At 61.1% G+C, this 14,230-nt stretch overlaps 1 protein-coding gene across 1 annotated transcript in view; it reads left to right on the top strand.

Moving 5' to 3' along the window:
• The window catches only part of DNAJA4 (DnaJ heat shock protein family (Hsp40) member A4), a 14,703-nt gene extending 740 nt beyond the window's left edge, over positions 1-13,963 (top strand). The window contains exons 2-8 of the mRNA XM_039257144.1: positions 872-1,010; positions 6,063-6,243; positions 7,738-7,842; positions 8,626-8,853; positions 9,946-10,176; positions 12,145-12,245; positions 12,330-13,963. Of these exons, the coding sequence (XP_039113075.1) occupies positions 872-1,010; positions 6,063-6,243; positions 7,738-7,842; positions 8,626-8,853; positions 9,946-10,176; positions 12,145-12,245; positions 12,330-12,545 (1,201 nt within the window). The 3' untranslated portion in view covers positions 12,546-13,963. The remainder of the gene's footprint in view (positions 1-871; positions 1,011-6,062; positions 6,244-7,737; positions 7,843-8,625; positions 8,854-9,945; positions 10,177-12,144; positions 12,246-12,329) is intronic.
• The last annotated feature ends 267 nt before the right edge of the window (positions 13,964-14,230 follow it).

The raw sequence follows: 14,230 nt of genomic DNA on the forward strand, positions 1-14,230 counted from the left end.
GGGTGAGCCGGGTGCGGGGGGCCGGGGGCAGGGTGAGCCGGGGGCGGGGGGCCGGGTGAGCCGGGTGCGGGGGGCCGGGGGCAGGGTGAGCCGGGGGCGGGGGGCCGGGTGAGCCGGGGGCGGGGGCGTCGGGAGTCAGGCGACCGGTCCAGCTGGGGCGAGCGGGGGCGGGGCGGGGGTCGCAGCCGGAGGCCGGGTGAGACAGACGTCGGGCGTTGGGGGCTGCGCGAACCGGGGGCATCAGGGGCCGGTCAAACCAGGGCAGGGGGCGTCGGGAGCTCAGGTGTCCAGCCCAGCTCCGTGTGAGCGGCGGTCGCGGCCGGAGGGCGGGTGAGACAGACGTGGGTGCTCAGGGGCCGGGTGGGGGCTGAGCGCCGGGTGAGCCGCCGTCGCGGGGGAGGTGGCATCGGGGGGGGGCATCGCAGGTCAGGGTCCGGCTCCGGGCGAGCCCAGGACTTGGCGAGCCAGGCGGGGGGAGGGGGCTGAGAAACGGTGAGTCGGCCGTCGGGGGTCGGGGTCGGGAGTCGGGGGTCGGGGTCCCGGCCGCGCACCCGCCGCCCCGCCCGCCAGGGCCCCGCCGGAACCTCCGCGAAGGTTCTGGGCCTTTGTGGCGTCACCGTCTGCTCGCGGAACCTTCCGCCGGCGCCGAATAAAACCCGCGGCGGAGGCGCCGGAGGCCGAGTGCGGCGGCCCCGGGCGGCGGGCGGCGGGAGCCCAGGGCGGCGGGAGCCCAGGGCGGCGGGAGCCCAGGGCGGCGGCCGGGGCGGGAGCCGGAGCCGCAGCCGCAGCCGCAGCCGGAGCGGGACGCGCGGGCGGGCGGCGGTTCGTCCGGGGGGCGCTGACCGGCCTCGCCCGCCCCGCCCGCCCGCAGAGCCAAGATGGTGAAGGAGACCCAGTACTATGACATCCTGGGGGTGAAGCCCAGTGCGTCCCCGGAGGAGATCAAGAAGGCCTACCGGAAGCTGGCGCTCAAGTACCACCCGGACAAGAACCCGGATGAGGGCGAGAAGGTGCGGCGGGCTCGGGCCGGGCACTGGCGGCGGTCGTCGGCGAGGCGGGGCGCGGGATGCGGCGGGGCTGGGGCCGGGGTCTCCAGGGGCCGGGGTCGGGGTCCAGCGGTGGCGGGGGCCCAGGCTGGGGGCGGGGTCGGGGTCCAGCAGCGGCGGGGGCCCAGCCTGGGGCCGGGGTCCAGGGGCGGGAGGGGGGGTGCAGGCTGGGGGCGGGCGCACGGACAGGCGGTGGGGCCGGGCCGCGGTTGGGGTCGTGTTGGGCCAGGCACAGGGACTCAGGCTGCGGGAGGCTGCGGCCTGGGTCGGGGACAGGAGGTGGGGCCCCGGGCTGCGGCGGAGGCTGGGATTGGGGCCCAGGGGCCGGGGTCGGGCCGGGCAGGCGCTGGGGTGCGGCGAGGGTGGGGCAGGCTCGGGTACAGGCAGCGAGCCTCGGGTCCGCACTCGTTGCTAGGGTCCTGGGTTGGGCTGGGGACAGGCAGTGGGCCCAGGGCTGCGGTGGAGACTGGAGTCCGGGTTGGGGTTCAGGGGCTGGGGTCTGGCTGATCATAGGCGGTGTGGGGGCAGGCTGTGGCTGGGGTCAGGGTTGGGGACAGGTGTCACACCCAGGTAGCCGCAGGCCCTGGAACCCCTTGTGACCCGCAAGCGTGTAGACCCCACGCTCTGTCCGCGACATGGCCAACTTGGGGGCAGGAGCCCAACTGGCACAGCGTTTGAGGGCAGTTCTGCAGGAGGGGCAGCCAGCAACCCGGTAAACTGAGGCACGTGCCACCGGAAGTTGCGCCCTCGCCATGAACAACCAGCTTGAACTGTGCCTGTGTTCAGTCCTTGGTGCATAAACCCCAGGGTGAGTTTCTCGCTAGGACCTGGGACAAACCCAGTCCCAGATTTGATCTGTGTCTCTCTCTAGTCTGGTAAAGGCTGATTATTCAGGCATTGAATAATCACGTTTATTAAACAGGGACACAGAGCTCTCTATCTAGACACATCATTTTGCAGGAATATTCCAGGTTTTCTGTGACAAATGACCCACAGTTGATCCCAAATATCAGTAAAAGGCTGGAAAGTGCTGTGAGTAATAGACACCTGTTCCCGGGAACAGAGCTGGTCTCCGTGGGCTCAGTGCGCCCCTGACTGGGACTGGAGACCCTGCGTGTGGATCCTTGGGATGGTCTGTTGGCCTTCCCGCTCCTCGCTGCAGTTTCTGCCACTTTCGAGTAAAACCTTGGCTGTGTCCGATGGTGTTGGGGAGGTGGGCTTTTGTAGTTGTTGATAGGGCAGACCACCCGCCTACGCTCAGACCCGTGGAAACGGTGCTAGCCTGCGTTCACTACTCGGTGCTGGCGGAGGCTGGCTGGTAGCAACGGTGATAAAATATTTATATTTAGCCACATGTGCCGACTGTGGCTGTCACAAGCTTAAAATGCTTTCCTGTAAGACCATTTGTCTGTTACTCACTCGAATTCTTTCCTCTATATTTAGACGACTTACTGTAGCTCTGAAAGTCACCGGCTTTCTCCGTGGTGTTGGTGATTCATAGACGCGCTCCCAAATTCGCCGGGGTCCCTTCCTGAGAATCTCCTTTCAGGAGAGCATAGCCAGGCTTCTAATTTGATGTTTCAGAGGCTGGCTGAAGGCAGCCTCTGGGAAAGCCTTCTGACCCCGGTGTCAGGTTAGGTCTGCTGGCACTTTCCAGGAGTGAGTTCATGACCGTGTGCACACAGCTGGACCGAGTGTGCCCTTGCTGCGCCGAAGCTGCCCCACGTTCCTGTGGGTTCTTCTAATAAATCTGTCCTATAGCTCGTTTGCTTACAGATGGGCACCAAACAGGTGTCACGTAAATGAGGCTCTTGATGGTGAAGTCTGGCAGGTCCCTCTCCGCCTGGAGCCGGGGTGATGTCCCCTTCCCCACCTTCCATGAGGGGCATAAGGGGACACAGCCCTTCCTTGTGGTTGTTGGCTGGTGCTCCGGCAGGCTGACTCCGACCCAAACTCCGAGTCACCGGGCCAGTCTCCTGCACCTGTGCTCACCACCACAGTCACAGGCCTGGGGCGGGGTGGAGGGGGGGGGGGTTTGAGCCCTGCAGGGGGCGGTTCAGGAGGGAAGGCTTCCTGGTGGAGGGGGCATTGGTGCTCCGTGGAAATTGGGTCGGAGATCACAGGGCAAGGAGACCGGGACACAATTCTTAGAAACTGCCGTAGAGCGCCCCAGCCTCCCCCGCCCCTCCCGGGCTCCCGCGTGCGGGCCACACCGTGCCTTGCCTGCCCGAGCGTGCAGTGCTTGCCCACTTGATCCGTCGTGGGTGGGACCTTAGTTTTCCTCCCGGGTTTGTCACTGTATTGTTAACGTCTCTTCAAAAACAGATGAAGCCAGTCTTCCCGCCGCGCGGCTGCTCGGACGCCACCCGCCTGTGCTTTGGGCCCTGTTGTCCTGTGTTGCTAAGCGCCGGCGGCCGTGCGAGCTGCCAGGTGCTCTGTGCAGTCTGTCCCCTCGTCCGGCTGGCTCTCCGCGGGCCCTGCGGGCAGGACCGGCAAGCCAGTCCCTCTCGGGCAGCGCTGGGGGCGCCGTCGTGGCGGCTACCGTGATCGGCTGGAGGCGCATCGGGGCTTTGGGCCCATTTCGCTGTAACTTTTAGTTTGGATCATAGGTTTTCAAGTTGAAACATCGTAAAAGAAAGCGTAATGGAACAGGAAATAGCAGAGTATAGAGAAAAGCTACCAAGCACACATCACCTGACTGCCGTGACGGTGCCTCTCTGCAGACAGCTTTCTCCGGGGTGATCGGACGGGGCGTCCTGTCCGTTTGTCCCTCGCCACTTGGTATTTTATCAGAAGGACGTTTCCAAGTTGAGACATCATTGCAGAGTCATTGTTTTCTCGCCGCACAGTAATCTCATTAAGGTCGGGTGGCGAATGATTGAGGGTCCAGCTGTGAGGTGAACCTGCAGCCCAGGGGGGTGACCTGCGGGTAGGAGTGGGAGCCCCTCCCACGTGGGACGCGGCCGCTGAGCGCGGGCACGGCTTCTGCCTCTGGGACTAATCACGGGGTCTGTTAAGTCCAGGGCCTTGCAGGTACCCCAGACATTTGGTGAGTGCTTCTTGTTGAAATTCTCAGGGAGCGTATTTAGTTCCGGACACACAGGCCCAGAATCTTGGGGCGCAGCCTGACCTGCCTGCTGCCAGAAGTACCACCCCCGGCACCCAGCCCCACAGCTCGGCCCTCTGCTGCACGGACGGGTGGTCGTGACCCGTGGCTGCTGCTTTGTGGAAACCCTGAGAATTAGTAGAAGGTCCAGCTGCCTCGAGTATGATCTAATGAACCGTGAAGACTTACTCTTTAAAACTACTTCATTATTAGTAGTTGTCATTTGTTGATTAGTTACATCTTAGCTCTCTATCAGGGATCTATGGTACAAGACAAAACCTAGCATTTTTGTTAGATTTATACATATATACATGTGTGTATATATATTTGAGAGAGAGTGTGTGTGTGCACATGCAAGCAGGGGAGGGGCAGAGAGAGAGAATCCCAAGCAGGCTCTGCACGGTCAGCACGGAGCCTGACACGGAGCCTGACTCGGGGTCAGACCCGCGAACTGTGAGATCATGACCTGAGCTGAAATCAAGTCGGACGCTGAACCGATGGAGCCCCCTGGGCACACCCGTGTTCATGGCTTCACAGCATGTTTTCTTTCCCGTGTGTTTTGTGGAGGCAGCTGCGTGACGGGATATCTACATAGAGCCCGTGTCAGACTGGGGACAAGCCGGGACCCCGCTTCCTATGCATTTCTGAAGCCCCACCAGAATCAAGCCATTTGTCTAACAAGTACCAAGAGCCTGCCACTCGCCACACGCCGCTCTGGGTCCCAGCTGCGGTGGGGGTTCAGTCTGAGGGTACGTGGGCTCTGGCCCTGGCTCCACGTGGCCCGGGCTGCCCAGAAGCGCTGTGGCAGAGGAAGGGCCGGCTCCCTCTGGCGCCGGCAGCTGGCACGGGCGGCGTCACGGCGGTGGCCTCTGCAGCGCCGGCCTGGGCTGTGGGGAGCAGGGATGCGCTGGGGGTGTTTCACAGCGCCCTGACTTTCATTTGAAAGCCTGCACGTATGACGGAAAGACGGGGGTAGGAGCGCAAACACGCGCATTCCCTTCCCCCGCTTCTGGCACCATGAACATTCGCTGCCTCTGCTCCCCCGGCCTCATCATGGTTGCCCGAAGCTGCACACGGCCTGAGCCCTCGGCCCAGAAACTTCGGCAGGTCTCTCCGAGGGGAAACCACGTCCCCGTATGGATCTGCCGCACGCTTGCTCCCTCAGGAAAAAATCGGCATTTCTCCACTTGTCCGGCGTCTCTGTAGCCATTGTTCCCAGTCCAGGATCACACTGCATTTAGTTTCCTTGGTTTTTACTTTTGCAGAACATCTTTCAATTTGGGTTTTCTAACACTTTTTTTTTTTTAAATAATTGTATCCCGGTGACACGCTTTGGCAGGAGTGTGACACGTGGGGTGTTTCGTCCACCTCAGGCCCTGGATGTAAACACTGGAGGCAGATGGGATGTGAGTGGAAAGGGTTTGGGGCTGGCAGGAACCAAGGTCGAGAGCCGGGGGGGGGGCGAGGTCAGGACAGGTGCGCGTGCGGACAGGCACACCTGGGGACTCGTGCACCTGTGGACAGGTGGTGCGCGCAGACGTCTGTAGCTGAGTTTCGTGCTAGGGAAGCAGGGCGGCAGCTCCTGAGCCGGGAGGCGGCCGCACCCGGGGGTCGGGGGTCAGGGCTCCCGATGTAGGTGGAGCCCGGGGGGCCGAGGCCGGAGGAGCTCTGCTCGCTGTCCCGAGAGGCCCTGCCACCAGTCCTGCACCCGGGTGGCCCTGTTTCCCGCTCTGCAAGGGGCATCCCGGAGAAACCGGCGTCCGGGGAGCCCACGGGCCGGCTAGTGTGGGTGGGCGTGTGCAGGATGCGCGTGTGCAGGATGCGCGTGCCGTTGCATCCGTGATGGTGGCTGTGCTTAACAAAACTACTTAAACCTTCTCTCTCTCTCTCTCTCTCGTTTTATCTTAAAGTTTAAGCTCATATCCCAGGCTTATGAAGTGCTTTCAGATCCAAAGAAAAGGGACATTTATGACCAGGGTGGTGAACAGGCGATTAAGGAAGGAGGCTCGGGCAGCCCAAGCTTCTCGTCACCCATGGACATCTTTGACATGTTCTTTGGTGGTGGAGGACGCATGGCAAGAGACAGAAGAGGTAAGTACTTGTTACAGACACCCCGCAAGCTTTATAGTTTTCCAGTCACGCGTGTTATTGGAATCAGGACGGGTTATGCCTTAGAAGGGTGCGCATGTCATGTTTGGGGATTGTTAGCACTAAATGGTTCACCCCGTGTGGGGCCCCCGACACCTGGGGCGCCTCGGCTCCCGTGCCACCTGACAGCCTCCGGACGCCGCCTGCGAGGGAGCAAGCGCTCCGGTGCCCGGGGAGCAGATTCACCTTGCCCTCTGCTTCTCTGTGTTGGGCTCAGGCCCCTGAGGGCCCTGAGGGACGTAATGGCACCTGCCGTCTCTGCTCCCTGACCTGGGCCCGGGCCCTGCGCTCTGTATGTGGCTGGCAGTCTGCACTGGGGTCTTGTTTTCTCAGCCCGCTCCGATTTTCCAGGGAACGGGATTCACCCGCTTCTCTCTGGCTGCATCCCCGGGGGCTGCGGGAGGGGCCACCCTTGGCCGAATGGCCCCAGGCTGCTGTTTCTGGGTTCTGGGGTTTGCTTTTCCACCGTGTTCCTCCTGCCAGGCTGTGAGCTGCCCGCCTCTGGCTGGTAGCCGCGGTCTCTAATTGCCCTTCCCCCTTCTAGTTCGCTGTTGATACCTGCTTTGGACCTTGAAACCAGATAGAAAGCCAAGCTTCTTACAGTCCTGGGTAAAATCAGAAGGGGAAAGCTCTGTGTTGGGGCTTGAGAAGGGGGGTTCGAGCCTGCAGGAGGCGCCCCAGAGGAGTCAGGTGGCATTTGTTTTCTGGAAGAAAGAGTTTTTACATTGTAATAGATTTGAGCTTCAAAAGCTTGGCCGTCAAGTCTTAAACACATGTGGAGATTCAGAAAATCTCACCCTGTGGGCTGGGCATGTAGCCGGCTCCTGTCATCGATGTTATTACGGACACAACTAAAATCACAGATGTCCTCACTGCCTCGAGATAAACCAGTTCACACCCTGAATCAAGTTGTGTCTCAGAGTTGACGGCTAGGAAACGGCAGCTTGTCTCAGGGATTGTGAGGGTCCCATGGGCATTGGGGGGCTGGCGGGGAGTCCGACCCTGTGGGCCTCCATTGACCCCCCTCCTCCCAAGATGCAGACGAGAGTTCCCGCTTGGCCAGACAACAGAAGGGCTCACACAGTAAAGAGCGTTGTGCTCTGGGGGAGAGTCCGGTTCGAGGCCTGGACCTCAGGTGCCACCTTCCCCGTGTGGGAGGGGCCCCCCGTGGGGAGCACCGGTGGGGGGGGCAGCAGCAGCCCTGGGCAGGGCCCCTGCGATCGCCCGGGCCTCGGGGGTGCTGAGAAAGTGAAGACGGAACGTTGTTTTGTCTAGATCTATCGATGCTCACGACTCCAGACGGAATTGGCTCTGGGTGGCGGCCGGCTGGGGGAGCCGGGGTGACAGAAGCACCTGGGAATGAGTGATGGGCACGGCTCGGGTCGCGTGGCCACATTTACTACCATGTTCTCAGTTGTTCTCTCTCCCTCCCCTAAGGCAAGAATGTTGTACATCAGTTGTCTGTAACTCTTGAAGATTTATATAATGGAATCACAAAGAAGTTGGCCCTCCAGAAAAATGTGATTTGTGAGAAATGTGAAGGTAAAAATTAATGTCTGAACGAGTCTCGTAGTTCTGAGCCCTTGGAGGACGAAATGGTTCTGATATGCAACTTGATTTTTTTCAAATATGAGGGTCAAACAGATTGCAAACCGGTGGCCTAAGGGCCAAATATGTGTTACTTTGCCCTGTATGGTTTTTTATGTAGACTGACATTTATTTCACTTGTTAATTTTTTAAAATTTAAAAGCCAGGCTCCTCGGTGGCTCAGCTGGTTAAGTGTCAGGCTTCAGCCCAGGTCATGATCGCAGTTCCTGGGTTCGAGCCCCACGTCAGGCTCCGTGCTGACAGCTCAGAGCCTGGAGCCTGATTGGAATTCTGTGTCTCCCTCTGTCTCTTCCCCTCCCCTACTTGCACTCTCTCTCTCTCTCTCTCAGAAATAAACATTAAAAATAAATTAAATTAAATTAAAAACGGGAGTTTTAAAGAAAAATAGTATCTGGTGACCTCAGATGCATGTTGTCCTGAGTTGGCCGATCTGGGGAGCACCCCCCTCCCGTCCTCAACGCTGGGCCCGCTCGGCTCCCTGTGGGCAGGGGTGGGAGAAGACAGGGCCGAGGAAGCCCAAATCAGCGTGGCGAGGCCAGGACCGCGAACCTTTGCAATCCTGTGTTAACATCTGGCATCACCCGCTCTGTTAGAATCGCCCAGGCCCTCCCACGTTGCTCTCCGTGATTGTGAACAGTCCCACCCCCCGTGTCCTGCGTAACGGCGGGTTACGCCCGTGCCCTGGCACCCAGCTCTCTGTCCCGCCCCTACCCCCAGGTGTAGGCGGGAAGAAGGGCTCCGTGGAGAAGTGTCCCCTGTGCAAGGGCCGAGGGATGCAGGTCCACATCCAGCAGATCGGGCCGGGCATGGTGCAGCAGATCCAGACCGTGTGCGTCGAGTGCAAGGGCCAGGGCCAGCGCATCAGCCCCAAGGACCGCTGTGAGAACTGTGGCGGCGCCAAGGTGACCCGCGAGAAGCAGCTCATCGAGGTACACGTTGAAAAAGGTGAGGCTTGGGGCGCCTGGGTGGCTTAGTCGGTTAAGCGTCCGACTTCCGCTTAGGTCATGATCTCGCGTTCGTGGGTTCGAGCCCCGCGTCGGGCTCTGTGCTGACTGCCAGCTCAGAGCCTGGAGCCTGTTTCAGAGTCTGTNTGCCAGCTCAGAGCCTGGAGCCTGTTTCAGAGTCTGTATCTCCCTCTCTCTCTGACCCTCCCCTGCTCATGCTGTCTCTCTCTCTCTCTCTCTCTTAGAAATAAATAAAAAAAAAAAAAAAAAAAAAAAAAAAAGGTGAGGCTGCCCAGCTCTGCGCCGCACGCCCGCTGGAGACTCTTCTCGGGGCCGACCGTGGGCACACGCGCTGTCCCGCCGTGGATACCCGAGCGGCCCCCCCGCCCCGCCCCGGTCTCCCCGGCTCCACTGCCGTCCCCTTCACCTGCCAGAGTCTGCTTGGGGTCTGCTCCCTTGGGATCAATATAACCTCTTCTTTAAGGCTCTCCAGTGCTCTGAGGGTCACTTGTCCTTGACCCCGGTTACCTGCTCTCCCGCCATTTTCCAACTATTCCTTCAGGGTCACCGGGAGGACCCCTCCTAACGTGGGCCGCCGAGCTCGTCTGGTGTGGCCGCTGCTCCCGCACACCTCCCCCTGCCGCGCGGGTCCTCGCCGGTGCGGCCCCCCCCTGCTGTCCGTCGTGCCTGGCGCCATTGTCTTAAGGCCTTTTTCATTGTTAGCGGTTCTCCACGGAGTACTCTGCGGGTCCCCAATCCAGTGATTTATCCTGCTGCACGAGGGATGAGATGCCAAAGTGCACAAATCAACACCCAGGCTGACGGGTGTTCTTAAAGGACCCCGGCTGAAGCATCCTGAACCCCGAGCCGGTGTACATGCACCCCCAGAGCCACGCACCACACGTGCAGCGAGAAGTGGTTCCGACCGCATGTGGAGGGCGTCCCCGCTGGGCCACGTACCGGGTTGGTGGGGAGGGGCAGTGCGAGCCCAGCCACCGCTCCGGCTCCCCGAGGACCATGTGCCATCTTCACAGCCTTGTGGGAGGTCTGGTTTTTTAAGAGACTGGTAATCAGCAAGGACACTGTCTCCTAGGTATGAAAGATGGGCAGAAAATACTGTTTCATGGAGAAGGAGATCAGGAGCCCGAGCTGGAGCCTGGCGATGTCATCATCGTGCTCGATCAGAAGGACCACGGCGTCTTTCAGAGGCGAGGCCACGACTTGATCATGAAGATGAAAATTCAGCTCTCGGAAGCCCTTTGCGGCTTCAAGAAGACGATAAAAACGCTGGATGATCGAATGCTTGTTATCACGTCCAAGTCAGGTAACATTTCAGAGGCATGTCCGTCACTGCTGTGCTGTGTGGCTGACTGCGTGTGACACTGCTGGCCCCTAGCCTGGCTTCACACTGGGGCTGGGGGACTTGCGTCACGCAACTTAGCATGACTTCGTTTTCCCCAAGGTCAAAGTCCTGGCTAATGACTTGAGAATTTCATGAGCTTTTAGAATACTCCCCTAGAAAAAAAGAATTCAGAGTCTGGGGGAAGAGCCTCAAACAGGAATCTTGGGGTCCAGCACTCTAACTGGGACCTGCCTGCCTTTGGTGAGGGAACAGCCGGTAACAGGCTGTGGTGGTCTGTCAGGCGGTCCCCGCAGCCGCTGCACTGTCCACTACACCTGGGACACGTCGCAAAGTAGAAGTTTCCCGAGAAGACCTTGCCTGTCAGCCTAGCCATGGGTGCTCCCGCAGAGCCGCCCGTCTGCACACCCGGGGAGCACTCCCGAGGTCCACGGCGGTCCTCCAGGGCCCAGCACACACGGACGGCAGGCTCCTTTGGGCCACATCGGGGCGGGCAGCAGAGCGCCTGGTGGGAAGGGCCCTGGGGGAAGGGCAGGGGAGGGGACCGTCCGTGCCAGAGCACATCTGCACAGGTGTGGCGGGGTCTGCACAGGTGTGGCGGCCGACACATCCCATCTCTGGCTGTGAGCAGACTGGCTCTGGTCCCCTTGGTGGGCGTCCGGGGTTCAGGGCTGCAGGGGCGGGTGGGGGGCTGGGTGGGATGGAATCTGCCGGTCCAAGGGCAGTGGCAGCCGGTGCCGAGGCCCTCGGGTCTGGCGGAGCGAGCGGCCCCAGAGCCGCCCGGCTTCCACGCCGCTCGCTCCTCTGCACGTCCTTGCTCCCTTCCCTCCGTGGCCGTGTTACTTTTCTCTGTTGCCTTCCTCCTCTGCTCCGTGTCTTTCTCCTCTGATGTAGAAGGAAATGGAATTAGGTAGCCAAGCCTTGATCAGTTTTTTTTTTTTTTAACTTTTTGTTTGGAAACAATTTCAAACTAACAAAAAATTGTAACAATAGCACAAGGATCTTCCTACATGGTTTGCCCGTTGTTAACACTTGACCCTGTTTGATTCCTTGTTTGCTGTGTGTGTCTGCACGTAATCAAGCCCCACAGCATAAGGTGACACTTGGACCCCTCCCCGGGCCCCATTCCTCCCTCGCTCGGGGGCGGGGGGAAGGCTCCCCCAGGGCCCAGAGCACAAGGCCCCAGCTCTGATGGGGGTGCTGCTGGGCCGCGGTTGGTGGGTGGGTGGCTGGGAGCCGGTGCAGAGGAGAGACCCCCACGCCCTCGCTTAGTCACGAGAAGGGCACGGCTCCAGAGAGCCACCTGCTGGAGACTTATTGTTTCTTTTTGCGTGTTTGCCCCTTTCTGTGTCCTGTCCTTTGTGGTTTACCTCTCTTGGTCGGGGCTTGCTTCGCGGCTTTGCTGCCTCCCCCGCCTGCTGTGGGAGCGCGGACGCGGGGCCCACGAGGAGGTGCCCCTGGAGCAGCCACTCGCCCTCCCCCTGCGTGTGGCTCCCCCGCCCCCGTTAGAGGTGGGGGCGAGAGCGGAGGGACGGAGACAGAAAACCTTGGCACCAGGCAAGCCCACGGGAGGCCCCCGGCTGAGGACCCCGGGAGGGTGCGCGGCGTGTTGCAAGCAGCCGCCTCGGGCCGCTGAGCGGACGGCGTCTGGCCTCCCCCTGCGCCCGTTACTCCCGCGTCTTTCCTCATTGGTGCTTCTGTGGGACTCGTGTCCGTCCCTCGTGGCGGGAGGGGGGTGCTGTTCTAGACTCTGGGGCCGCAGCACTCAAGGTGCCGTTTGAAAAAGTGGCCGCAGGACCCCAGAGGCGCGCGGGCTGGGCTGCGGACAAGGCGCCCCTCACTCTCTGAACCAGCTGGCCTCTGAGGGAGGCCCTGCGAGGCCCCCAGGCCACCCCCATCTTCCCGCGTCTAAGGGAGCCTTTTGTGCGGCAGGGGAGGTGATAAAACACGGGGACCTGAAGTGCGTGCACAGTGAGGGGATGCCCATCTACAAAGCACCCCTGGAGAAGGGGGCTCTGATCATCCAGTTCTTGGTAAGTTCCCGCCTGTCCTGGGGGGGGGGGGGGGGCTGGGAGGGGAGGGGACCAGCGCCGCTCCCTCCCGCTTCCCCTCTGCAGGTCCTCTTCCCGGAGAAGCACTGGCTGCCTCTGGACAAGCTCCCCCAGCTGGAGGCCCTCCTGCCCCCCCGACAGAAGGTGAGGGTCACGGCCGACATGGACCAGGTGGAGCTGAAGGACTTCAGCCCCGGCGAGCAGAGCTGGCGCCAGCACAGGGACACCTACGAGGACGAGGACGACGGGCCGCGGGCCGGGGTGCAGTGCCAGACGGCGTGAGCGGCGCCCCGGGTGTCAAGTTGGCACAATGAAAATGGCATCGCCGAACGGCCTCGTGTGTGGGGTGTCTGTGTACGTGTTCAGCATCCTCAGCTGCTGAGTGTCGTCTTGGTTTTTCTTGTTTTTTTTTTTTGGTTGTAATTTAAGTTATAGCTTAATTTATATTTAAATGTTCTAAGTGTGAATCACCTCTAGTCTGCATGTGGAATCCATTTATTTACACTTTCAGGAGACTTCTGAGATGCCGGTGGCCGCACTGACACGGTGTGCTCCTGGCGCCTCGCCCCGGTGCCCGCGCCCGGCCCCCCTCCCAGGGCAGGGACCGAGGGCCTCATCCTGGGGCTGGCGCTCTGACACTTCCGAGTCTAGATTCTAGAGGACCCTCAAGAACAAAGGCACATCTGTGGGCTGGACTGGGCTCCGGGGCCAGCGTGGTGGCTCCCGTCCCGTGGCTGGAACGGGGTGCAAGTACGGTCTTCGCTCCTGGAAGCTTCCTGGCCTTGTGGGGTACGTGTTCTAAATGAAACACCACCACAGCCGTTTGCTTGTGACCCCTCTCCCTGTTCTCTGTGGTCTTAGTGATTTTCTGTTGATCGCCTTGGCGATGTTCCCACCAAAGTGCTTTCTGCAAAGAGAAGGAAGCCTCCCAAGGGCCCTGCAGCCTCCGGGCAGCAGCGGGGGGGGGGGGACCGTGGGCTGGGCCGGACGCCGTGGCCCGGCCACCGCCACCCAGACCCGGCTCCCTTCGCGTGTCGTACGGCCGCGTCGCAGAGGGCTTCCTACTGCCATGACGCTGCTCTGTGCGCCTGTGGTGCGGGCCGCCGCTGCGGGTGCTGGCCTGCCGGGAGGCTCGGCAGCCGTCGCTTCACTCCCCGCAGGCCGACCGCAGCTCGTGTTTAGGGGACCGCAGCCCTTAGCCGCTGCTGGCCCTGCCCTCCCCCGGTAGCCAGTCCGCAGAAACTGCCCCCCCAGCCGCTGGGCAGGCGAACGCCGAGGCCGCCTGTCTGATCGCCCTTCTTGGTTCTGCAGAACAGAGGTCGCCACAGGCCAGGCGCCACCCCCAGAAGGGTCGAAGGGCACTGGAGGCCTGTGGCAGTCAGGGCAAGCGGCTGGGGGGGGTGGGGCAGGCGTCACCAGCCTGGGGGGTGGGCACAACTTGCTCAAAATACGGAGAGCAAGGCCCCCCCCCCCCAGCTTTGACCATTGTTGGGAAAGACCTAAGCCTCCTCTTTCAACTAAGCCTGTGAAAATCCATTCGCAAATGGACCACGACCCCAGGGCGTCAGAACCCTGCTGACGGGGCACAACACGTCCAGCCCCTCCTGGGCGGCGAGGCAGTGGGATCTAGAGGGTGTTGCTGAAAACCTCCTCCACCTGTACACTCGTCACTTTACAATTAAAGCTAAGCTGGTAAGAGAGACAGATGCTTCTGGTTTTTTAAGTGCTCTCGAGCTCAGACGGGTGTTAAGTGCCTCACGTGGCGATCTGATGGGTTGGCCTCCACTGTCCCGGAGCTTGTAATCGGGGTGAGGAGAAGTGCAGACACTGGATACAGACGACAGCTGCGGACAGAAGGAGTAGCAGGGAGGGGCACCCGTAAGAGACCCCCTGTGGGCTTGGGGTGGCTCCGGGCAGAGGAGACGTCAAGGGCTCTGTGGTTACGGGAGGGCGACCAAGGCCCAGAA

The sequence above is a fragment of the Hyaena hyaena genome, unplaced genomic scaffold (genome assembly GCF_003009895.1).
Source record: "Hyaena hyaena isolate Hyena2069 unplaced genomic scaffold, ASM300989v1 scaffold_13, whole genome shotgun sequence".
Taxonomy (NCBI): domain Eukaryota; kingdom Metazoa; phylum Chordata; class Mammalia; order Carnivora; family Hyaenidae; genus Hyaena; species Hyaena hyaena.